We start from the raw sequence: 27366 nt of genomic DNA, 5'->3' as shown, positions 1-27366 counted from the left end.
CATCGAGCTAGACCACTTTTTATAAGAAAGGTGTGCTAGAAGAATACATTAAATATACACCGTCTCTTGTGCCACCGTTCTCTGGCTACAACCACCAGGTGGAAACAGTTACCTGTAGTAGCCAGGCATCACGATGTGAACTCCAGCACTCGGCTGGCAGATATCAGGCGTGTTCTTGTCATCCATTTTGCGTACCGAGTCTGTGAAAGGTCCGGTAGCATTGATAACACATTTGGCTCTCACATCAAATTCCTGCCCTGTGAAAGAAAGCAGCAGCAATCACACACCCATTTGTTTCTCTGCTCACTGAAGCTGTGGATTATTAATTCATCTATTAACATATGGCGAAGGGGACTCGATACCACACTAAGTGACGAGCAGCCAGAGTTATTGAAAAGCCAAAAAAAGGTTCACATTTGAGTAAAAACAAGTCCAAACTGAAGAAAGAAAAGCATGCCACTTTGTTATTTCGGCGCTCAGTCTATTTTGTGAAGCGTCCAGCATCGAGGAAGAAAGGGTGATAAGCAAATGAGCAGTTTTCTCCTGGAAACTAAAATTCATGAACAGCATTGCTGTGAGACAATATAGTTCAAAGTGTGGGTTTTGTTCAATGAAATAACGTAATTTTAAAGCTTTGCCTAAATGGTCATAGAACCAGGACAAACATGAAAATCATCAAAGTTAAAGGTGATGGATTTTCACAAGGAAATGCAGTGCCTATGTTACCTGAATGAAACCTTGAAATGTGGCACATTTGTTTAGTCTTATTAATAACATGCTTTTGTAAAGAAAACAGAATGCATTCATAGCTGTGGGTATTTTGTGGGTATCTGTTATTATTATCATTATTTAACACAAAGGGCAATTTTCACGTTAAACCCATCATTGCTGACAATAAGGAATATAACTAATATGACTCTGAAGTCTGACTTAACGGAATGAGAAGTGACCCCCAAAATTGTAATTCAGACATTACATAAGCAAGGCAAGATGCTAAGAAATACCTCCCTCCCAGGGACTTGGCGTACCTGTGAGCACATCCTTGCAGCGGGCCCCACTCACGCGCTCTCTCCCTGTTTGGGGGTCTGCCTTCTTGAGCAAGCTCACTACCTCCATGTAATTGGCTGTGGCAGCCCCATACCTGGCAGCGGTGAGAGCAATGGCGAGGTTCATCCGTGCATCGTTGTGTTGTCCTGCAGCAGGGGAAAGCACCAGAGGAAAGACAGGAGTCACCTCGAGCCACAGTCTGACGGTACGGAAGTGTGTCACAACAGATATGTCACATCTGTCCCTGTCACCCAGAATATACATGATGGCTGGTCAGCTTGACAGGGGGCTATTTAAGAACACACGGCCATTATCAGCCAGGTCTTTTAGCCGTCACTTGAGACCCGGCAAGTGCATTTTGTGTACCTCAAAAATGGTGAAAAATATCCCTTTCCTACAAAGCTGACATCAATTATCTGAAAGTTAAGAGATAATTATTCTCTCAGTTTGGGAACATATGTATATGTCAGACTTCTCCTAATACAGACACCCCATAAGCATGAAAGTGAAGCAATTCAAAACTTCTGAATATTTGACACCCCAACTGGTGTTGATTAACAATTTTTATGAGTATGTGCTCTATATAATATTCAAAACCAAGAGTGCAAACTTCCATAGAGAATCTCTCAGCGTTCTATAAAAGGAGTTTTCTTGGTTTGAATTCTGATAAGAGCTTCTTGAAGTGTAACTTTTTTTTTAATCGTGCATAAAAGGTAAGAAATTAAGCAGGGCAAAATTTAATTACAGAACAATTCCTACCTGTATTGTTAAAGATTTATGGCTGAAAATCCTAGTTAAAGAAAACCAAGGGGGAGGAGAAGGAGGGAAAGATGATTAATCACTTTAAAATACTGGCATCAGAGACTTTTTCTATTTATTATTGCCAGTGGAGTTAACGCTGACCAGGAAGAATTACTCTACATTGCAGGGGCCAGGTTCTCTGTGCCCTGAATAATTAATTACCTGGGGCTAGATGTATTGAAGCAGGGTTCAAATTCCCACACGTTGGGATCAGTTCTATCAAGATAATACTGATAAAGGGATGAATTTGTAATGGATATTATTGCTGATTTATGTTGCCAGCATACCAAACGTTTAGTATAAATGGTTTATGTAAAGTTTCTTCCTTGTGATTCAGTCTGTGCAGGGCTAGAAGCACTACACAAGCAATCCGTTCCAGCTAAAAGGGCAAAGTTATAAACAGAGAATCAATGACTGAAGATTCTGCTGCCCCTCCCCACAAACATCTTATTCTAAAACTGCAGAACTAATACAATCGGCCGAGAACCCCCAAATTAAATGCTCTATCAAGTGCAGAACATACATTAAACCTCAACCTTCAGAATAAGGTGTTATTTTATCCAAAAAGCAATAGAATGAAATTGGAGAACAAAGAAAAGAGGAAGGAAAAAACAACATAACAGTAGCTGAGCTATAAGTAGGAGGAAAGAAGGGGAGCGATTCTTACCAGTTTTCAACTAAGCATGACCTTAAAGTTGCTGTTAAAATAGTCACTAGGTATATTTAAAGTTTAGTTTAAGGAACCCACTTTGATTAATGTAGGGCTCCCTATCTAAAACAGAAACATACTCCACAAAGTGAAATGCGTGCAGAGTTCAAAGAAACTAAATAAAAATTGCATTACAGATCACCTCTTTAAAGATATTACATAGTACCCACGCCACCCAATCTTTCTGATAGATTTAAGTGCAAAACAATAAAACACTCTAGAGGGAAATATCTGACAGTCTGATAGGGAAACTCTCTCCCATTAAGATTTACAGGCAGGCCAAGTTTCTAGAATGCCACATGTAATCAACTATTTTAAATACTAAATGAAGACACTGTTAAAAGGAACCAGGCAGAAATTCTATTTAGTAAATGACAGATTTCCTTTGCAAAGTGGTGTCTCTATTACAGAGTCAGCTGGGAATAAACCTCTAAACTGATGTTGAAAATACAAAATCTTATTTTTTAATATATTTTTAAAATATACTCTCTCATTGGAACAGCATTAGTTTAATTCATCAAGCTCTGTTTCTTCTATACTCAGAATTGCATCCCCAGTTCCCAGTTAGCTTCTAAATCCCAATACAGTTGAAGGTAAATAAGATTTACCCAGTTTAAAATGTGAGGTAGAAGCAAGTTCCTAGCGTTTTTATTTTCCACCCCCTCCCCTGGCACCCCGCTGGCATGTCACTTATTTATGAAGGCCCTCACTTAAGGATCCCTGATTGCGTCAATTCTTCTCCTTCCATTACTCTTACTATCTAGGATTATCAAATTATTTGTAACTCCCTGAACACCCATGTCGTTTCACACCTTTTTGCCTTTGCCCATGCTAATTTTTCTGGCTGGAATGCCCTTCTGGAAGCTGTAGTCATCTCTCATGATGTGGCACCAATATCTCCCCATGAGGTCTTTCCTTATCTGCTTCCTTCCAAGGCCATGCTGTTAACTCCTTCCTCTGGATCAACATTCTATAGTGAACATAACTTTTTTATAGTCTTTATGATACTATATTCATTCATTTACCCATCCACTCAAAAAAAAATAAGCTCTGTTATGAGCTAGGTATTTTGACAAATGTTGGGAAAACAATGATGAGAAAAATACAAGGAGATCTCTACTCTTGTAGAGCTTACAACCCATTGCATTTACTGTATGACTTCAAATGTCTCCTGTCTCAGCAATGGTAAGGCAGGAAGCCTTCCTTGTTCATCTTTTTGTTTTTCCTCTTTAGTACCAAGCATAGAATAGGTATCCAGGAAGTGCTGAATTTAGTCAAATTCCAATCAATGTGTTTAAAAAACAGATATTCAGATTTAAAGTCATCTCTAACTACGGAATGGAGTGCTTCGCTTCATGTTAAAGAAATTTTGGACATCAGTAATTTGGTGGCAAGAACTTTGTAGGGGGCAAGGAAACCCCAGAAATTTGTAAGATCTGATCTTAAGCCCCAAAGAACACTTCCATTTAAGGTAAGTGGGAGGGAAGGGGAAATGGTTATCAATGATGCACTCAGGGGAATGAAAGCACAAGTATTACAAGCTCCTAAAAATTGAGGAGAAGGTAATCTGATTTACCCATAGGCCCAGCAGCTCATGCCTAGACCCAACAATCCCCTTCCTTCCAGTGGATTCAGTTTAATCCACGTACCTCCTTGCATTCATGTTGGACCTCCTCTTCCCCAACCCACATAAATTCATCCTTTACCCTGAGACACCCAGGTGCTCACAGAGTACGCTTCCTGCCATAAGTTATATATCTTCATCATTCCTAAATAAATTCCCCCAACCCCCTTTCCTGACATTTGAAAGGTATCTCTATGCTTCCTATAATTTTACTTCTGGATTAAAAAAAAAAGTTTTTGACAATACTGTATGTCATTTGAATGTGACACAATAATCTCAACTCCCCCACTCAGTTGATCCACTTATTAAGTTTGGATTTTCAAATCCATTTCTTTAGAGCCAGGCAACATTATACTGTATTCCACTGATGAGTGAATAGCTTTACATTGGCACTTGCACAAGGACCCAGACGGAGACTGTGAAAATCTGTTTCCTACTCTGCTCTCCTTTTGCACTTGAAATCTTACATATGTGCACAAACAGAGCTTACAAATCATAAGAGAGGAAGCACATAAGAGGTGGAACTATAACTGTTTTCCCTTGTTTAGAAAAACAAAATATAAAAATCAATGCACCAAAAAGAATGAAGATCGGTGGTGGTAGAGAAGGATTTTGCCTTACTCCTCAATGGCCTTGCACACAGGATAGCAAGAGATACTGTTAATAAAAAATACTTGACCACATATATTTTAGGATGTAGCCATCTAAAAGGGCTCATAGATAAATAATTTGTAGATATAGTAATATTGCTGTCATTAGAGAGTTTCAAGGTTTGGCAACAAAGTCAACACACAAAATAGGTGAAAAAATAAAAATAATCATTGAACATATAAAAGTTATAAAGAATGAGTAAACATTAAATAACCCCATGTAACAAATTACCTGGTCTTCTAGATCTAAAACTGTAACGTTCTCAAATCCTACTATAACTTTCATTTTAATACTTCTAAACGGACCCAGTAGCCAGTGTAGAAATTCTAATTTTTAGAAAAAAATAGTTCTTCTTTAAACAAAACACCTGCCCATACCCTCATCAGCAATAGCAATTGCCACTATTGAAATGCTGAGATTACTTTCTTCCATCTTCCTGTGCCCTGACCCGAGTCTTACGCAATCACTTTGATTAGTTCTAGCAGGGGGGAAATAACGGTTGTTTGAAAGATAGAACACTTCCTTAAAACTTTAATTTCATCTCTAACAAAATCCAGACAGCCTGCTTCATTGCCCCAGACTGACAGTGTCACAATGACCTCCCTGGCAGCTTCCCCGTAGCAGTCTGGCAAAGGTAATTCAAAGGCTAACCCACCAAATGCAAGCTGATTTAATATAATAATTATATTTAAAATTTCTCTTTCTGATGATCAGAGTGAAGGTGGAGGCAAAGCAAGAAGTGTTTGGTGTGTGTGTGTGTGTATGTGTGTGTGTGAGAGGATTATTAAATTCTGGTTTAGTATACTTGTTGAATAAGCTTAAAATGAAAAACTCAAAGTGAGAACATACTTTCCCATGGTGAATTGTGACAATAATGCAATTTCCCAAAGTAAATTATTTGTAAAAGTGATTCTTTATATGGGGAGAGATGGGGGCCTGGGAGGCACATGGACAGGGTAGGGAAATTGTCCCTTATAAGACATAGTGAAGAAGAGCTCTGGGCTTGGAATGATTGAGTTGCAAGTTGTAGGTGTGTCACTGAACTGTCTGCAGGAATATGGGTGATGCAGTTTTTACTTCTGGGCTTTAGAATCCTGAAAAAGGAGGGGCACTGAATGTATCTAAAATTATACAATGCCTGTAATGGCTAACCTTTAATAGTTACCCCTTTCAGGATTTCAAGTCAACATTTTCCTCATTTCTGCCTTCTCTAAAAACGGGCTGGGCATTAATCCCAGACCAAAAGACAGATGCTTCATGAAAGAAATCAGAAGTCAAGTAGACTAAAACTGGGGGCTTTTGCTATAATATTTTAATTTTTATATTCATTTATTTATATACTCTCCCATTTGACCTAGAATTATAATTAAATGTTGATTTGATTAGCTTTTATGGGCTATAGAGCATATTACAAAAATTGCCCCAATTCTTCACCTCTCCCTATAGCTGGGCCATTTGCCATGAGTCTTCCCAGTGTCCTCTCCCACTCAGACTCTGGGCTCAGCCATGTGAAATTATTTTGGATAAGGAGATGTTAACAGACACGATAAATCCAGAATCTCAAAAACACACTGGTGGGTTTCTGTTTTGCTCTTACCCTCTGCCATTGTCACAAACAGACTTGCCCAGGCCAGCCAGCCTAACCCGCCAGCTCCCAGAGGAAGGTGATGGGCATGTGGCTAGTGGCCCCACTCAGGCCGGCCAATGCCATTTTATACCGGCTGACAGCCAACACTTCCACATGAACCAAATTCAGTGGAGACCAGAAGAATTGCCACGTGAAGCCCAGATGAGACCAGAAGAGCTGCCTAGATGGCCACCTTTTGTTTTTGCTTTTTTTTATGCCAATGAAGTTCTGTGGTTGTTTGTTATGCAGAATTATTGTGGCACTAGATAACTTATACAGGCAATGTAGCCTGTTTCTATTAAAGTCAGTCCTGACTTTAAAAAGCTTCCATATTCAAAATCATATTCTAAGATGGTTATTTAGGACTCATTTTTTTTTCCCATAGAAACACTATAAGAAACTGATGGTAAGGTTAGTTATAGTGTTATAGAGTTATTCAGTGCATAAGGTACCTGAATAAGGCAATTAATGATTCCATCAGCTTCACTGCTCTCTCAATTAAACCTCCAGGGTGACCATGGTGCTCATCTTCAAAGAAAACTCTGGTCTTTTTGCTTCTGTTGTCCCTACATCAATGAATGCCCTACACTACCTGGCAAAGTCCTATTCAACTTTTAACCCTTCTTTCATTAAATCTTCCCTGACACTTCTGTTTCCACAGCATACTGTGTATATACCTATTACAGCACTTACCAAACTATCTTCTGAATACTGGCATTCAACATTTATTCAATTATTGAGCAGACATGCACTGAGTGCCTTTAATGTGCTGGGGATTATGCTAGGGACTGATACCCAAATAGACATAGTTCCAGGCCTAGGGAGCCTAGAATCTACTGTACCTAAAAGAACAGAGTGCATCTTATTCAATTTTGCATCCCCAGTACCCCTATAGAACTTGCTACACAGTAGATATTCAAATATTTGTTGAATGAATAAATGAATGGATGAACATGACTGTAGAATATAGTCACAGGTCAGAGATTGCTCTAATAAGGGAAATGTGTTCAAAGTTCAGATATTCTAGGAATGGTCCCCAAACTCCTCACTCCCCACCCCCACTCCCACTATAACTATGACTTCCATGGGATCAAAGGACTATTGTCTTTCTACCCATCTACCCAGTAGACAATGGAAGTAGGATGTCTTCTATCAGAAAATCTCTGCTGAAAGCATAAGCAAAGGAAGGAAGCCACTGATAAAGATAAGGCAAGCAAGGGTTTAATGGATGATAAGCAGGACAGCAAGTGGCAGATTCATTAATTCCTTTAAAAGATATTTACTGGGTACATATTATATGTAGGCATGGTGCACACTGACATGAAGGGAAAATTAGACTGCCCCAGGCTCTGCTATATGGAACCTCATCCTAATGAGGGAAGATAGATTAAAAAAACAAGTAAAATAAATGAATAAGACAATTACAAATTGCAATAACGGAAATAGATGGAAAAAATAGGGGGCAGAGAGAACAACTCCTTGAAGATGGGGCTATATTTTGGACAAGGCAATTAAAGAAAGTGTTCAAGATAAGCAAGAAGTAGAGAAAATGCATAGAAAAAGCAATTAAGTACTAACAGCAGGACCACCTGACTGTAAGGTGATTTTTGCTACTTACACTTTAAAGTAGTCACTTATATTACATATGTATTTACCAGGAATTAAGTTTAAAAATCTTCCAGGGTTGTTGTACATTTTCACAGGAATTGTCTTCTAATTCAGATTGGTGAAACTCAAAAGCATAATATTCAAAGTTTATGAATTGGAGTAATTTGCTGTCACCTATCCAGACTACAGTTCTCAGGAAGGGACACCTGTTAGCACTAAGCATGCAATCATTTTTATTATCAAATACAAAGGTACAATTAAATGCAGGCACAGGATGTGACCTGCATGGTAATTCTGCCCAGCCTTTCTCTTCACAGTATCTTTTTCATTATCATGGGCCTTTTGTTTCTTCCATGTTTCTTTTGTCTCACCAAAAGTTCTCGAACAAGCTATTTACAATCTGAATAATTAGCAATCAGTGTGGATATGTGGTCTTTGGCCCCATGTAAACAAAACACTCTTAAGTGCCTTAACATGACATATTTAAATACATAAAGTTTCTATACCCTCAGGACTTTCTTTTCTTGAAAAAGTTTTAAATGAATCTAATGAGGAGTAAACTTCTACATTTTAGACACGTAGGAATCTAGCTGGAATTGAACAAAAATGAAAGCACATTTAAACGGCAAACAACAGACTGCTTTGGGCATTCATTAACTATTTCTGTACAAACAGTTCTCTCTCTAGCACAAGCCAAAAATAGTGTTTTTTTAAACACTGTTAAGGGGCAAAAAAGGAAAAAGGAGTCATGAGGCAAAAATTAATTGAAACTCATGAAGTTGAAACATCAGGAAGCAATACTCTTTCACAGACTATACAATTTTGAAGTCTCATGGTCGTTTGTGAAATGCACTAAATTCACTGATGAGTCACCTCGGAACGTCTACTTTGAGGATAAGGGTCTTTATTTCCTGAGAACCTCAGTCTGGATAGCATGGCATCTTAACCCAATATAAGTGCCCCGAGAATGTTAGGGTTCATTCCTTTTGAAAATACATATTGAGCAACTACTATGGGGCAGCACTGAGCCAGCTATCAATGTGGGAAGCAGAAACAGAAACAAGAGCCAGTTCACAGTCTAACTTGGAAAAGTCACATGTTCCCAGAAGTTTCCTTTCTCTTTCCTCTGCAGTTTTCCTAAAATATCACCAAAGACAGTGCACCAGATCTATATCCTCTCTTCTGTTATAGGAAGATTTGCAGGGTTTCTTTAAGTAGGAGTATATGCTTAAATTTAAGCCCCAGCTCTACCAACTCTGAAACCTGATGCTGGTTACTTCACCTAAAGCTTTTTTCTCTCATCTGAACAAGGGGGATGATAATGGGATTAATACTTTTTTTTTCTCATGTGTGACAAAGGAGAAGAAGATGGAAAAATGGATTTCAATTAGAGGAAAAGAATGTAGGTGGGATAATAGAGTGTTTCAAAATATTAGCACCAAATCTTAATCCAGAGGACTTTGTTGTCTCTTAAAAAGTGGGAAGGCCCTACCAGTTGTTACAAAGGAAAGCAACACTTGCTATAAATTTGGTATCTTGGGAAAAATCAGAAGACCCAAATTCTAATCCTTCAACGAGTCACTAACCGGGGGTATTTCTATAGTGGGTAATTGTCTCGTTTTGCTTCTTGCATCTAAACACCCCTCCCTGTCTTATATGGCTTGCAGAGACAGAAGAAGGAGAAAGGAGAAGAAAGGCCTGCTGGGGCCCAGGCACTAACCCAGCTCCTCCAAGCAGATGCCCTCGGCACAGACTTCGATCTAGAGCTAGTGACCCAAAGAACCGGACATGGAGAATCCAATCTGGAGGTGGAGGCAATGGCAGCATTGGCATTCCGTTTCTAGGGGCAACTGTGACAAAGATGCCAGCAGTGGCGACGGGGCAAGATGCAATAAAGTACTCAGAGCACTGGTTCTAGGACCGGATTTTGGCTGTGGCCCTGGTTGCTGCAAATCATTTTTGGTCCCCATTTCTCAAGCCTGGGTCTTCAGCCTTCCCGGCCATTCAGCCTGCTGGTCAAGGTCCTCTCGACAAATTCTTTTTCTCCTTAAGTCAGCCAGATTTATTTTCCTTTGCTTGAAACTAAAAACCCCATCTCACACACTGAGTGACCTGGGCAAGTCCGGACCACTGGGCCTCAGTTTCCCCATCTCTCGAGCCGCAGAGTGGAAGCTGATCATCCTTCGGGTCTCTCCAAGCTCTACTAATTTTATAAGTGGCAATCACAAAACTTCAAATAAACCAACTGAAAACTTGAGAATCGATATGACAAAAGCAAAAGAAGCCCTTTAATGTGAAACTAATAAACCTCTCATAAAAGGACTGGCAAATGTGAGTAAGTGAATCCTTTCATCTCCACAAAACCGTCATTTCAATCCTTCTTTCCTCATTTGTGTAGGAGTGCAGACACGCAACTTTTTACAAAACCACTGGAATGGCTCAGCCTGCCCCCAGGGGCGATTCCGAGTGTGAGCTACATAATAAATACCTGGAACCATGTGCAAAGGACCAGCTGGGGATTCTAACTGTAAGCAGCCTTCTGACAACTGTTATCTGTTTCAAGAGTCCTGTATCTTATCAGATTTTTCTCTTTAATCACAGGAAGATTCTACACCTTATCAAATTGTTATCAAATCTGTCTGACCAGAGCTCAATGTCCCGATTGTCTGGAAAGAATGTGTACCAGGACATTAACATGAAAAGCAGGCTAGCTCTTAGGTTGCCAGGGAAGAGCTCCGGGCTCAGAAATCAGCAATGCCTGAGTTCGGGACACACCTTCTCCATCTACTGACTCAGATTCTGAGCACATCACTTTGCCCATCAGAGGCTGTTTCTCCATCTATAAAATAGGGTAAACACCAACTTCTCTATCAATCTTTCATAGCCATTGAAACGATAAATTAGAGCACATATGGAAGTATTTGCAAACTGCAAAGCATTCTAAGAATGGAAGCTATTATTGTTAACCATGAATTCCTTCCACTAAATTTACCTTTCTTCTCCTTTTGTTTGAGGAAGTCTTTTATTTAATACCCAAATCATAAACATTCCTCAGTTAGCATATTGTCTCTTAACCACACAGATTCAGTGTTTATTGGGAAACTTATTTGGGACTTGAACACTAAAAGAAATATAAAGAAAGAACTTAATTCTCTTCTTAACTACAAAAGCAAAATATTCAAATATATATTTAACAGATATTGTTTCAAGCTATGGTGAGAACATCAAATTCCTTCTGCTTGCACTTACATTCATCAAACAAAATCTTGATCTTAATCTGGTTATTCAAAGAGACTTCAGTGGAATTTTTTTTTTTTTAAACATCAATCATGAGTCATCCGATCTACATGGATGTTTGGCTTCTCATAGGAATTAATAAATTAAGAGCAGGAACTTAGCTCTGTTCCCACCCACCCTCTACTACCAGTTTATCTCCAGCAAAGGCCATGGTACCTTGCAAGTAGGAAGGTGCTAAACTATTTGTTGTCTCATGTAAGCAACTTAATAGGCTATGAGTATGGCTAGTGCCAATCAATTTACCAGAGCCCAATCCCCCAGAGAGAAATGATAAAATAGATTTCCTGAAGCTTTACAGCCAAGATCCACATGCTGAGGCAGATGACTGAAGCACAAATACTTTGAGAATCAGCTTAAGAGGCCCTTTCTCTTAATTTTATCACCTCCTCCTAAAAGCTAGTAGAACATCTGATATCTCTCAGATAAAAAGATATGAAAAGGAAGTTTAAACACAATATAGTTACAAATAAAACTATGCTAATATTACAACTACCCACATGAAATGCTATGCCAGCAAATTTTAAAGCCAACAAATTTTTTCTTCCAAAAAAAAAAGAAAAAGAAAAAGAAATGAGCATAAAGGAGAAACAGAATAGCTATTGTAAGAAAAAAGATCTACCCCTTTGAGAAAGTAGCTACAGTTATAAGTTGCTGATGGTTCAGGAGGACCATACATATTTTTCAAAGGGTGGAATAATAAATTAGATAATGGCATTCTACAGTCTAATTTGAAAATCCATGTTTCTAAGTAACAACAAAAAACCCATTTTCTGAATCTTGAAACAAGTTTTGCTTCACTGTCCTAATCTTCAATGATCCTTCAACTTCTAAGGTAGGCAAACTACATCTCATATAAAATATAAAAATGAACAATGTAAAACTGATATAAAAATTGTTTTAATTTAGTTGGATGAAATAATGGCATGGTAGTTATACACTGATTTAAAAAAAAAAAGGCCCTCAGTTGAACATGCTTTAAAATGCTCCAGGGGCAGGATCTGAAAACTTTTTCTATAAAGGGCAAAGAAATAAATATTTTAGTCTTTGCAGGCCATAAGGTCTCTATTGAACTCCTCAACTCTACTATTGACAATACGTAAATGAATGAGCATGGCTGTGTTTCAACAAAACTTCATTTACAGACAGTAAAATCTGAATTTCATATAATCTTCAAATGTCATGAAATATTCCTCTTTTGTTTTTTTTAAACTATTTAAAAAATGTGAAACATCATTCTTAGACAGCCAGTCATTAAAAAAAAAAAAAAAAAAAAAATAGGCAGCAGGTCATATTTGGCCCAAAGACCTTAGTTTGTCATCCTCTGCTTGAGGAGGAAAAAAAGTGTGAGGGAGGGAAAGGGCGAGAGAAAAAACAGATTAAATAAGATTATCCATGAATTGGCAATTATTGGGTGATATGTACATATGGATTCTATTCTACTTTTGTGTTTGTTTGTAAATTTTGATAACAAAAGTTAATATTTTAAAGAGGGAAGAAAAGAAGAAGAATTTTTGCTATCACCACTATCAAGGATGGCTTTTTGCTGCTGATAGGTGATTCCCAATCACAAATCTATAGTACATTAAGTTTAGGTGAAGTTGCCCTTACCCTGTCAAATGTAGACCTGGCTGTTAAGAACTTCCTTTCTAGGGAAAAAACATTGATTCCAGATCTAGCCAATGCCCTCTGCATTTGAGAAAGACATTTCCAATATTACAGCTTCATTTGAATCTATTCAATAAATATGTAAGAACATAAAAAATGAAATGATTCAATAAATAGGTTACAGGCTCATATCCAGCAAACTATTACATAAATAAAAATTACCTAATACCACAAAGACTTCTTTCACCAAAAAGCAAGTTTTAATGAATGCCAAAAATTCTCCCCCTATCTCTGAAACACCACAACATGGTAACATAAAGCAAGATACAAATGTAAAACAAAAACAAAAAACTAACCACACTCTCACACTCCTAATCATATCCTATAATTTTTTAAAAATGAATACCAAATTTAGACATTATACAATGCTACACCAAATTAAACACATATTTATCAGTTTTACTTTCAACATTTAAATACAAAGCTGGGAGATACAATGACTATTACTATTGATTTTATTTTTGTTTTATAATGAAAAGTAAAAAGAATAAAATACTGTGCTTCATGAACAGTGTTTCTTGCCTATATTTACGGCTATTCTCAAATTCTTCCTGGAAAAATCAGTCATCAATTATTGTCAATGAAACATCCTGTAAGTTTCTACTTGAGACATTCCAGATACCCTCACCCAGCTGTAATTACTGACAACCTTGAGCCTGAAGCCTCAGCTCCATACAGTCCCTGAGTCAGTCCTGACCATACTTAGCAATATTTAAGGAGTCTCACCCACTCATAATTAGTCTGCCCACAAACTTATCTGCCTACAGAGAACCCCTAGACAAAGCCCTTGGCACTCACCAGGCTGCAGTCCCTCCCACAATATACACCAAGCTTGAGTCCCTGCCCAGCTTCTCCTTTTGGCTTGCACTCTCTGTTCCTACTTGTACTAGATCTCTGTTCTCATCTCAGCTTGCCTGGTCAGAGCCTTGCTGTTCTCCCAGTCCTTCCCTCAAACACTGGCTTCTATCTCTTTTTCAAGAGGTTGCCTGGTGCCCTGCACAGATGCCCCACACACAAAGAATCCCCAAGACTCTGCCATGCATTTGACACCATGGAGCATCACTGCACTACAACGGCAGCTGCCCTGCTCAGACCCACGATCAGACTCTTGCACACTGAAGAAGCCTGGGGTGTGTACCAAGATTGCCAAACACCAGATGGGACATGTGGTTTAGATCGCTAGCCATTCTCCTTGGCAGCCTGCCTCATAGCCTGACTAGACCTCGAGCCCTGCCCGTTCCTGGTTTACTTCTCTGCTTTCGTCATCCTGCCTTGGGAGAGCCTTGACTTCAAAAATTGTTGAAGGGTCTCATATCTTAAGTACAAGAATGCTTTTAGCAGACATAATCAAGGTTTAGTGATTTAGTGCCACATGTAGTTATTTATTAAAGTAGATTCTATGAACTTTTACTGTCTATAGAAAATAAAGATGGAAACTCATCTGCCCTTTATCAACTTTATAATTCAGGATGCAAAGTCAAAGTCAGTTTTACTTTGTGAGTTATCAATTTGCCTGGTCACAAATATAAAACTTGTATGCCAAAAATGTTTATTTCTAATTGAAAACCTAAGCCTAAGAATCAGACCCAAACAGACTATAACAGTTTATTCACTTTAAAGAGAGGGTGAAATTATATTACTCCATTAAAAGATAATTTAAAATAAAGTATATTAGTCTTCAATTTAACGCACATCTCAAAACTTCTGAGGAGCACTGCACAAAGCCGTTTTTGTAAAACAATCTCACAGCGCTTTGATGTGACCGTACGTTAATTAAAAGGAAGTATTACTACTTACATACATAAGGTACATAATGAATTCAGTATGTGTCTAGAGTTGGCTAATACCGTGGAAGCACATGCCAAACGCACAGACTACAAATCAAAACGTGATTTGTCAAAGTAAGATCTTAATATGATACAGGTTAAAAATAAATAAATAAGCCACTAAAGTTCTGATACATGATTGGTGAGGAGAGCTAAGCCCAAACTGAGACCAGGTTGCAACTGACATCCCTTTGTTCTATCTATAACTTTGGCTATTCATCTCTCTCTTCCACCTGGATAAGTACAAAATTAGCATGCACCAGGCATCCTGCACTCCCAGAGGGTTTGTATCTCTAATACCACTTTAAAGACTGATATTCTTTCCAAAATGCTGACATAAGCCAGTTGGGCAATTACAGATTTTTAAAACCACATTACTGAACTTTGAAAAGATCTAGATTATCCTTAAAACAGAATTTGGAAAACACTTGACATTAGTTTATTAATTCACTTCAAAATTGAGGGAGATTTAACAAAACACATACAAATTAAGAGGCCAAGCCGCAAAGACAACTAACAAAAAAGTAAGAAAATCCAGTGAGGGGATACAGTAAGGAAATGTGAACAAAGAGATGGATACTGCTCCATGTATTACACCTTTTCTTTCCTACATGTTCATCTCTTTCTTCTGGGTTCCTTTGACTCAGAAAAAAATCTCATCGAAGACTCTCCCCTTAATCATACAAATACGCTCCCTAGAACCTGGGTCTCCCTGCTTCAGATGCTCTCTGCTCTTCGAAACCACACCTTGCAACACAAAATCTGCATTCACACTGTCCTCTTCACCTCTTTCACCCCACAATCAGACCCACCGTGATATGAAATCCTTCCTAGCATTGCCCTGAAAGAGTGCCTAATAAAATCAAAGACTTCCTAACTGCAATGCAGGGGATACTCTAGTCTTCTAAATATATGAACTTTCTCCACAACCTGACCATTACCATTCTGTTTCTGAAGCTTGTTTCTCTGAATTATTATGACATCAGGCTCTTTTTCTTTCATTTCTTTGAACGTTCTTCTTTTTCACCTATTCCTATTTAAGAGGGTTTATATAGAGAATATGTATACATGATTGTATATATATGTATGTATGCATGTATGTGTGTAAAGAGAGAGAGATGGTATAGAGACAGAGATAAAGACAAAGAGAGAGAATTTCCCTGCCTGAATGTTCCACACCTACAATTCCAATTACAACATGCATGCTAAAGGCTCCAAGTTCTCTTCCTGACATTTCTAGAGTTCCCAAACATGTAGCTAACTGTCTGCTAGGAGCCCTCTACAAGAATGATCCACAGATGCTCAAACTAAATATGTCTTAAACACCTCTCTCTGCTATCCCGCCATCATCTTGGACTCATTCTGCTCTATTTCCAATCTTGGTGAATGTGAAAACCATTTACCAAATCTGCCAAAGCTGAAACTTAAGAATCATTTTAGTAATAACTTCCTCCTTACCTGTACTTCCAGTTAGTCACCAACCCTTGATTCGATACTGCAAAGTACTTGCTACAGGCTTGAACTGAAACTATTTCATTGGCACCCTCATTTTATGTCAGACTCTCATCCTTTCTTTGATAATCACAACAGTATCTTATCTGGACCCATGTGTCAAATCATGCCCCTCTCCAATTCATACCCATTCCCCCACTTCCAAAACAATTCTCTAAAACATAAACTGGATCGTGTCATGACATTGGTTGAAATCCTTCATTGGATTCCCATTACCTACAGAATTCAAAACCAACTCCTTAGCACAGCATACATGGCCCTTCATGACGCAGGCTGGCATGCAACTCCACGCTCCTTCTCACACTGCACTCAAGCTCTAACCAACCACTTGCTGTATCCCACGTGCCTTCATGCCTTTGGCACAGTGTTCCCTTCAAAATCCTCCCTTGCTCTATTCTGATTCTTTCTGGTGTAAGGAAAATGTTCAAGAAATAGATTGGGGTGACGAATGCACAACTATATGATGGTACTGTGAACAGCTGATTGTACACCACACACGATTGTATATGTTAATATATCTTCATAAAACTGAATTAAAAAAAAAAAAAACCCTCCCTCGCTGATTTTACCTGGCCATACAACTCATTTGTAAAATTCAGCAAAGTATCACTTAAAGAAACTTTTCTAGATCCTCCCACACCCACCTGAAGTATATGCCTTTCACAGAGTTTCTCACACAGCATTGCAAATTACTGGTTTGTTTTCTGTATCCTCCATTAGTCAAGGCGCTTTTTGAGGGAAGGAAGCATGGCTTGTTTTTCTGAGTATCTCCAATACCTATTATACTGCCTGGTTTATAGATGGAGCTAACATATGATTACTGAACAGATACACAAGTAATATTGCTAGTCATATAAAAATCAAACATAATATCCTATCTAGAAAGATACGAAACTTGTACAAGTTGCATCCTTTATAGTCATTCCAAGCATCCTAAGACTAAGAAGTTAAGGCCAATCTTGATGATTAGAGTACAGAGTTAAAGAAAAAAAAAAAACCTTATAAAATATTGATATTCATTTTTGGAGTGTGCACAGATGTGGCAATGAGTGCATAAGAGTGTCTGTACCAGGCACACTTCAATTCAGAAGTAGCACATCAATATTCAACCAATTTTGTCTCAAAAGTCACACATCCAGGAAGTTAGGCAGTGTTTACATGGAAACCAGTTTGACATTTTGGAGCTTTTCACAAACTTCTGGAGAGCAGATTTATCAAAACCAACTAGGAATCATGAGATCCAAACCTGAGGCCTTACTGACAGAGTCAGATGCTTCAATGGCCTAAAAGGCTGGTGGTTAAGAAGCCCTGCAGTTTGGGGAGCAGCAGCCTCAGCAGCAGAAACATGAGGCTGAAGTTCAAATAGCGCTTTCAGGATGTTCTACAACATTGCTCTAGAGGTGATGGGGGAGAAAGAGGCTGCTCAGCCTTTCATTATTTCCCTTTGACAAGTTAACCAAGTCTATACACAGAGGCTACCATGATCTATCCATGTGCTCCTGAGTGCTCTAATGCTATGGAATTTTCTGGAACATGTTTGTTTTATTTTGGAAACAACAAAAACTGAAAGCGTGAGTATGATCACAACCTACAGAACAGGGCAGAAGCACACCATGCTCAGTGGGTGCTGCTTCCTGCAGCCCTGAGGAACTTTCTTTCTTAGGGAGGTGAGGAGAGATTTTAAGTTCCAGGGTATCCTAATCCTCCTTGACAAAGACCTGGGCCTTCTGTTCTGCCCACAGTTCTTCTAACACATGCAGACTCCTGCCTGACACAAAGTGCTGCAGCTCTTTCTTAGTTTCGCACTAGCAAACTTGCTTTTAGATGTGACTCTATCCAATACTAGACATACATAAATTCTATATGGTGGAAATAGAGAATATTAGGGATATTTTTCCCCTGAGCCATCCAGCACTCGATAGCCTGCTACGTTCCTGCCACTTTATTGGCTATGCTTGGAATTTCTGTGACTTGGATTCATCTGGTTTCTGGGCGGCACTGTTCTCTTAGTATGCTGTTGCAGCCAGTAGGATAATTTCCATAGAGGGGTTGCTTGAGTCAGCCATTCCTGATGTCTCTAAAATTTCTGGAAAGTTCAATATTTGTGAAAAATGGTGAAAATGCCATAATTGGAAGAGAAATAACAGGGGAAAATAGTCTGAATTTTTAGCTCAAAAAAGTACAGTTAATGAAGGAAGAGAACCTACTCAAAACCTGATGATGGGGCGCAGGGTGGGGGACAGTTATCACCTAGATGCTATTAAAGACTGGGTGCACTGAGATATTTAGTAGCAAAAAGGGGAGAAGATAAATCTCAGAAAGTGTTGTTTCAATTAAAATTTATGGGGTGAATTAATTCTTTTCTGGGGAGAAGAGAGGGACTAAGGTTACATTAAGCAGCGTATATAGCAAACTAAAATAAACAAGTTATTGAGGAATTTCACCGCATCTAGGTAATTTTATTACTTTAAATATTACTCTAAATTGTAAGTTTGTTTCATTATGTTCATTAATAATGTTTATGAATGGTTTATTTTAATTAGGATCCTTTGCTATATTTAAAAAAAATAGACATGATTGGGTAGGGATGTATGTTTCCCTCTTTTTATTCATACTTAAGGATCATAGTAACAACAGTTTTACCCAAATATGTGATCAAAAAAAGAAATATACAAGTAGAAGATCAATGGGTAAGTGAAAAATACAGATTAATCTTGTACTACACAATAGACTTTTCTTACAACTAGCATGTTCTGCTGTTTAGAAAATGCTGTTGGGGAAGACAATTATTGAAGAAGATGATTTCTGTTTATTTTATTACTTTAGAAATGTGGGAGTAGTAAATTTATTAGATTTTTAAATCCTGGCTATAATCAGATAATTTTTTTAAAGACACTATATTTATACCCCTCTGCTGGTAATTGAATAATGTGCCCCACAAAAGACAAGCCCAAGTCAATCAGGTTCCTGTGGGTGTGAACTCATTTGTAAATAGGACCCTTGAAGATGCTAGTATTAGTTAAATTAACACCTCATTCATTTATGTGCAGACTCATTTGCAAAAAGAATCTTTGAAGGCTTAGATTAAGGCCAAATTGAGAGAGGACCTTAATCCACATGACGGGAGACCTTATGAGGAGAGGAAATCTAGACACGGATACAGATGACTGAGTAGGGGAAGAAGCAGCCAGAAGTCAGTAGAAGCCAGAGAATGAGGCAGATCAACATCTGACGAGGCAGAGATGCAAGCCAAGGAACCCCAAGGCTTGCGGCAAGCCAGCATCAGACCACAGGAGATTCTGAGAGAAAGCATGGCCTGTTGAGACCCTGATTTTGGACTTTCAGCATCCAAAACTGTGAGACAATAAATTTCTGGTGTTTAAACCAACCCATTGGGTGGAATTTGTCATAGCAGTCCTGGCAAACTAAAACCACCCTCCTTTTACCAAAATGAATTTGAGGTAACTGTTGAGGTGGAGTGCTTTGCACACAGACTTACCAAGACATAGAAATGACTAAGAGCCTCTTTCCCATTGCCTTTGTTCATCATAAGGGAAAGTAAAACTGCATGAATCACCAAATCCACTCATTATAGGATTCCTCAGGTTAAAAACCAGAAGAATTTAAAACTCTGGGGAAATATGAAGTTTCTGGTTTATTAATATTCTTTTGGAGTTACCTATACCAATTTAATTCAGAATTATATATTAATCATCTTTGCTATGAAAAAATGAAGGAAGTTCCAGTTATTTGACTTTGTTCATAATCCAATAATTGTTTTCATCAAATTATTGTGGACTGTTTATTATTTTCTTCTCAAAGTCTTATTCTTCTGATCAGACAGCAAATTTATTGGAAATACTTTTCCAGTGAATGCTTATTTGGTTTCTGACAGTAAAGTAGCATTAGTTTTATAAGTTCTCTGGGAAGTTAGTTGTGTATGTGTGTGTGGTGTGTTTTTAATGAGCCTAGTGGAGTTTAAAAAGAAAAAGTAAGTGCTGTGTGTTTCATGCTTTCTGTGGGTGGATATAACGATTTACGGAGTATTTTGCTAATATAAAGTGTGATATGAGTAGGTATTAACAGTAATAATGAAACTAGCTTGAAAATTCACATTCTAAAATAGTGTTATATTTGGCTCCAGAGAATAAAATCTGCCAAGGGGTTAGTTTTATTTATAAGAACTATGTACCAATGACTTTTTTCACACTATTTTTCTGTATTATATTGCCAGGGCTTGGTTGTAGAATTGGTAGCTGAAACTAAAGTGTGGAGCTTTTTATTGAAAGGATATTTTTATTACTGTTATTTTTTTGTGAGACTAAATGCATAATGTCAGGCTGGCTTTCTATTGTACTAAGAAAGTTGCTGTGTGTTATGTGTAGAACAACTCCAAAGTAGATTCGACTACTGTTTTTCTCTCTCTTTCTTCCTCTTTTAAAACATTTACCTGAACAAAGACTCTTGATTCCCTTGTTAGGTTGCTAGAAAACACGTCGGAGGGGAGTTAGAGCAGCGGGTCCTAGAAACACTGCCAGCAGATACGTGAGCACTGTTATCATCGTACAATAAAGTTGCAAGAAAATCAGTTCCTGAAGACCAATTATATTTGCTATTTCCTATTTATTTCCCCATATTCCAGTGGAAATTAGTTCCTTCCTCCCTTCTCTCTAAATTCTATTTTGGAAGGAGAGTTATTTTAAGACAAATCCATTGGATAGTTACACTAGGCTTCCAGATGCCTCACACTGAAACACAGCTTGTAGCTCTTGGGCATGTGTTTTCCCAATGTCTCTAAAGCAAAACCATAAAGTCCCTCAAACTTCTAAATCTTAACCTTAAGCTACAATTAATTAGTTTCATCTGTAATTTTTTTTTAAAATGCACCATTAATATGAAGCATATCAAAATAAAATTTTGCCAAGAAGCATATAATTTCATATATTAGTATGAAACAGACCCATCTATTTAAAAGACTGTAATTAACATGAGCATTTAGTCTGACTAAGCAGATTGGCATTCAAGGCAAGCAGATGATATGAACTAGGTTTTAGCAGATTTAAACAAATCAGAGCATATTTTACATAATGATAATAATAGCATTTGAGATTCTCAACCTCATTTTAAGCTCTCCGCACAGATAAAACCGGTGGATGTGCCATTGTTTTTTGGTGTCCAAAGAAAGTAAATAAGATTTCACTTTCACTTATAAAAAGAAGAAATAACTTGAAAATATGGCTTATTGTTGACTAAGTTTGCTCCAGTAGGTATACTGGGATCTAAACAGTTAACATAGATAAAAAATTGAATTCCATGAAATTTACTCCCTGGAGCTTTTAAATCCACCTTTTTAAAAGCTTTGTGGTCTTTTATGCTACTATGGAATGAGATATATACTATATTCCATTTAAAAAGCAAGGCACTACTATTATCTAAGAAATGGTAAGGGGAGCAAAAACAACTGTATGTAACATATACATACACATACACATGCAAACACAATAACAGGATAAAACAAAGTTTAAAAAAAAAAATGTGTTCCCTTTAAAGGAAAAGATGGAAGAGAGAAGCTAGCCTTGTTAAGAGTCTGTTTTTATTTTAACTTTGAAACTCTGCATTTTACATAATTATAGTGATCATGCATTTGGCACAGTATTTAGCAGATATGCAGTGAACTCTCTCCAAAGCCTAAAGGCCCAAAATCCTGTCCTCAATATATTTGGCCCTAATGCCAGTCACGATAACTGGCAAATAGCAGAAGCTCCATAAATATTTCTTGGATGAATGAGTGAATTGCCGGGAAGAAGGAATGGAGATTTTTGACACAGTAAATTTTGCCTTTGACCCAGTACTAAGAATATTTTTGTAAGGGTCAACCAAGAAACGGAGTACGAGAGGTAGAGAGCTTACTGTAAACCCACCAGAACTATTCAAACAATATATCTATATATCCTACTACTGGTGACTTTCAGCACTGTTTTCACCCTTTTATACACAATGAATATGGATGACTACCACCTCCGAAGGATACATGTGATTAAATCAACTTTTGTATGCTTTGAATTTTGATTTAAAACTAATTATAGGAGAATGAAAGCCTGGTATTTAATACAAGCTGGTCAAGTGAGCAATAAACAATTGCAGACATTCCTAGGGGCTATTTTGCTCTGTCTCATCATCAAGGAGCTAAAGCATATGTCGGATGTTAGCCTGGGTGGACACAATGTGTCCTATTTATTCGTTTCCTTTGAAGCCACAATTTCTAAGTTTTGTTTCTTAGGGGTACATGTCAAACTTCATTTAGCACTAGTTGGTATCCAGATACACTGAATAGCAAAAAGGCAGCATTTGAGGGCAAAAAAAAATGCCTGCTATATGAGCAATAATGTCAGTTTCATTTATGCAACTCAAAGAAAACAAGAGAAGAAATACAATGGAGAAGATGTCATTAGGGAATCAAGATCAAGAATTGTTCATTTAATTTAGTAGTACAAAATTGCATAAGGATGGGGAGAAATATTAAAACAAATGTTTTAAACTTGATGTTCTAATCAATGACTAAAGAGTTGGATAATTTTAGAGAAACTTCTTTTAAAATACTGTGCTTTTATCCTTAAATTTCAATGATTCTATATTTACCTGGAGCAAGTTTACATGCACATTATTTTCCTTTCTCTTAAGAATGTTTTGCAAATTTTTCCAGAAGTACCTTACATTTCATAAGACTAAATTTATAGATGTGAAAACTGATGAGTAATGTGGGGCTCAAAACACAGTAAAGTTTGTAAACCCAGGTCTTCTACTTCCACATTGCTAACTGTTTCAACCATGTTGCAATACTTTGGAAAGTAGTTTTCAAGTATGACTTTGAAGCTTACAATCACGGACAATTTATCATACCATTTTCCTAAGGTCCATTGCATTCAGTTTAGCTATAGTTCATTCAATTTCAATGCTATATTTTAAGTCCCTGTGAATAGTACACTGTTACTTATTTATGTCTGGATGTATATTTGAATTGTTTCCCTCTTTGAAATTATATCCAGTGCTGCAGGGAACTTTTTTGTATGTTCTGGTGGACGTGTGAGTTTCTCTTGGCCTATACATCGTAGCAGAATTGCTGAATCACGAAGTGTGTGCATATTCAAATTTACTAGGAAGGTCAAACTGTTTTCCAAAGTGTTTATACTAATATGTTATAATATTTTTACAAAGGTCAAAACCAAAACTAAACCTTATATTACTTAAGTATATATATTGACATGATAAGACTTTAAAAAGGAAGAGAGAGAACCCCAACAATAAAATTCAGGGTGGCAGTTGCTCATTTAAAGGGCAAGAGTAGAGGATGAAATGGGTAGTTGTCACAAACAGCCTCAAGTATTGGTAATATACTAGGTTTCAAGGTCGGTTGTGGATTCCAGGATCTTTATAATTCACTTACTATGTGTTATATACATTATTTTATATGTATCAATATTTACATAATTTTTAAGCCTTACTATGTACAATAATAAGGATCTGAAAACGGTTAGGAGCCTTGGGAATTGATGGCAAATAGATACTTGATACTTAAAAATACATTTACTATGTTCTTATTTTAAGATGGAAATTAAAAAAAAGCAAAAAATAACTTTTTAAAACCTATCATGCCATATTTTGGTAATTCTGAGATCCCCATAATAATACCCCTCCTTATTCTATAGTTTGTTTTTTTAAACCAATGCAATAAAAGTTCACAGAAATTGGACCTCGAGAAGTGAAGGAAGGAATTTTGTAATGGTTTTCCTCCCAAAGGAATTTTTCCCCTTGCCGAATATCTATCTTGAAAATATTCAAATTAGTCAATAGTCAAAAAATAAAATTACATCAAAGTACTAACCCAGTGATCAAAAGAGAGAAAAACTAAATTAAGTAGCCTAACAGTAAAGTAAAAATATCAGCATGTATCCCCGATATGTATTTTATTTATAAATTATACACATGTACTATGTACTATAAAATGTACCCAATATTACAGACATTTAATCAATATACAAAAGATAGATATTTAAAAGGAATTTAGTAAACATAAATCTACATAGAAGTTCTAATATTTCCTTCCTACACCCTAATGGATGATCTAGTGTACCCCGTAAGTTCCACACACAACACTGTGGAAATTACTATCCCAACCTTTCAAGAAGAATTTCATTAAGAAGCAGGTAGTTTTAACTTGTGTAATGGCGCCGCTGATTTGTCTGTAAATACACATTGTTCGGTTATTTGTTCAACCTATTTCTATAACCCTGAAGAAAATGTATGTGTCTGTCAGACTTAAAGTAGATAGCACCTGATTATGTCAACCAGGTTTGTGAATAGTTTAAATGAGGATTAAAGGCATCATCTTAGATTCGATTTATGTTACAGGAACTCAATGGAAAACCAAAAAAGAAAAATAAAACAAACAAAAATCACTTTGTGTTACTGGGTAACTGATTTCAACTTAGAGAAAACCAACACCTTAAAAGACTTGTCTTTAACCCAGCCTTTCTTTTATTAAAAGTGAACAATTGCGGGCGTGTGCCTAGAGGAGTCATAGTTTGTTCCTAACAAAGGAGTCTGGATACCACAATATGCCTTTTGCCAGAGGCATCGTTCCCCAAAGCATACAGCTAACTGCATCTCCTGCTGTACCTGTAACAGTTTAATTGTGTAAGTCAGCCTAGTCAAGCATCTCCAGCTCATGACTGGGAGACATGAAATTCATTGTCATTATTGTCCCTGTCATTTTGGATCATTATGTCCTGCTGCAGAATTTTCCTCACTTCAGTGCACTTTTACCTCGAGGAGCCAGGGATTATAGCTGAGGTTGGGGTGGGGGCAGGACCGTGAACTACATTTACCTCAGGGGAGCCAGAGATTAAATTGGCTTTGCTCTCTCACGAGCTGAATTCATCTATTTGTATGCTGTGAGTTTTAGGTTGGAATAAAAATGAATATTCTAGTGGAACCTAGGCTTTAATTCCCTCTTTGAAACATGGATCTAGCCAACTTTTATTTACATTAGGAAAGCCAATGTGATTTCTTGTAGGTTGCTATTTTCATATGTGCATAAGGAATACTTAAGGGTATCTTTGGTATGAAATAACAGACATCTCTCTCTGTCAATGCCTTGACTCTCAGAAAGAAAGAATTTAAAGCTATTATTCTGTTCTTCAGTTGCATTTTACAGAGGGCTTAATGGGGATAGTTAGTGGTCTTAAATATTTAATAATTTTTAATTATATTTCATTCCCTGTGTGGTGGATTGAATGACCGTTGTCCAACAATGATAGCACCAAAGATCTACTCCAGGAACTGAAAAATTGAAGTAAAGATGATAGAGATAGACAAAATAAATTCCTGAGGAGACTGTCTACCCCAGCAGCTGGTTCATACAACCACGCTGCCTGTCAAGTCATCCAAGCCTGTAGTGCCTTAAACACTTTTGCTAACTTGGGACAGTTACGTCCTTCATTACTCTACCTGGTAGTGCCCTCAGCAGTAATGGCCAAGGCCAAGGACCCAGCTGGTGGATCTCTGCTAGAAGACAGCAAGGAGCTGGATAGGAAAACACCAGGACATGTCTCAGTCAGAAAAACCAGTGCATTCACTGTATGTTTTATCTCACAGGATGTAAGAAAAAAATATACCTTGAAGAAAAACCTGGTATGTCACCTCCTATGACAACTTTCATTTCATATGGATTTTACTAAGAAATTTGACATTTACTTTGTCTGTATTGAATAAAGATAGTGGCTATTCTTCCATATGTGTGTTTGTTGTTTAGCAAACAATAAAATATGTCAATGAATCATACATATGCCATACACAAAATAGCCACTATAATAAACATATCAAAAGTATATGGAATTAAATATTTACCAGTGTGAGACATTTGTGGAATTTTGCCTTAATCATATGTAATGACCATCAGTATTTATTTAGGTTGAACAGTGCTTATGAATAATTAAGAAAAATTTTTTTGACTTTTATACATTTTGCACTTCAGCGGGAACATCCCTTAGGCCTCACGTCTCAGTGTTGAAAGGACTGTGAAGGTTGTCTCAGCCCCTGGTCTAGTTAAGTGAGAGTAGCAATGTGTACTTCTCTGTCCCACTCTATTTTCACAACATTATACTTCACTCTTTGCTGGTGCTGAAGTGACTGTGTAACATATTACTAATAATAGTTTTTAGTAAGCAAAACTTCTTGCAGCATTTAGGGGTTCATCTGATTACTCACACACCACTTTCTGTTTTTTTTTTTTAATCATAATGAAGATTCTCCCATGGTAGGAGTTGTAAAAATAGTTATTTCAAGCATTTCAAATGCATCTTGAAATCATTTAGGTGACTATCACTACATTCTCGTAATGGTTATTTGAGAAGAGTAATTTTTCTTCTTAAGAAAGGTTTATTTTATAAATTACAATTTGGAGGCTTGGGTTTGCAATGATAAATGTTCAGGAAGGTACTTTCCCCTCTGAAATACTTTGGTAGCAGGAAGATAATGTTAATTTTCTGTTCAATGTGTAAAGCTTTCCTTTCTTTCCCTGAGCAAAGCATTTGCTGCATTTAATCCTTTTACTTACATGTTCCTCTCTACCTTATTTTCATGTTGATACTTAATTTGCTCATCACACCATTAGGTAAAACAGGAGTTGCCCCTATCTGTGGACACAGTTACAAAAGTACAAAACATCCTTTGTTTCACATTCTTGTTTCACCTCACTTCAGGTGTGAAATTGTTGGGCCTGTATCATTTCAGAAAATGATTTTTAAAACTACTGACTTCAAATGATTAGAATATAATTATTTTTACCCCCACCAGTTCAAGACTTAAGATTTTATAATCAGTTTTCAAATATTCAAATAATAATTTTTAAAATTTTCAATAATCTTTGCTAACTTCCTAATTCTACAACCTGTGCCAACCCGTAAAGGACAAATTTAGATTAAGGAAATTCCTTTTCTCT

General features: G+C 37.2%; 1 protein-coding gene across 2 annotated transcripts in view; it reads right to left on the bottom strand.

Moving 5' to 3' along the window:
• Positions 1–27366, bottom strand: part of GPD2 (glycerol-3-phosphate dehydrogenase 2) — a 151237-nt gene that overhangs the window by 38675 nt on the left and 85196 nt on the right. For both annotated transcript variants that reach the window (XM_037849299.1, XM_037849298.1), the window contains exons 7-8: positions 1029–1193; positions 113–257 (exon numbers count right to left, since the gene is read on the bottom strand). In XM_037849299.1, the coding sequence (XP_037705227.1) occupies positions 113–257; positions 1029–1193 (310 nt within the window). The remainder of the gene's footprint in view (positions 1–112; positions 258–1028; positions 1194–27366) is intronic.

This window comes from Choloepus didactylus, chromosome 9, assembly GCF_015220235.1.
Source record: "Choloepus didactylus isolate mChoDid1 chromosome 9, mChoDid1.pri, whole genome shotgun sequence".
Classification (NCBI taxonomy): Eukaryota; Metazoa; Chordata; class Mammalia; order Pilosa; family Megalonychidae; genus Choloepus; species Choloepus didactylus.
The sequence above is the reverse complement of the archived record's forward strand: the minus strand, read 5'-3'. Positions and strand labels throughout refer to the sequence as shown.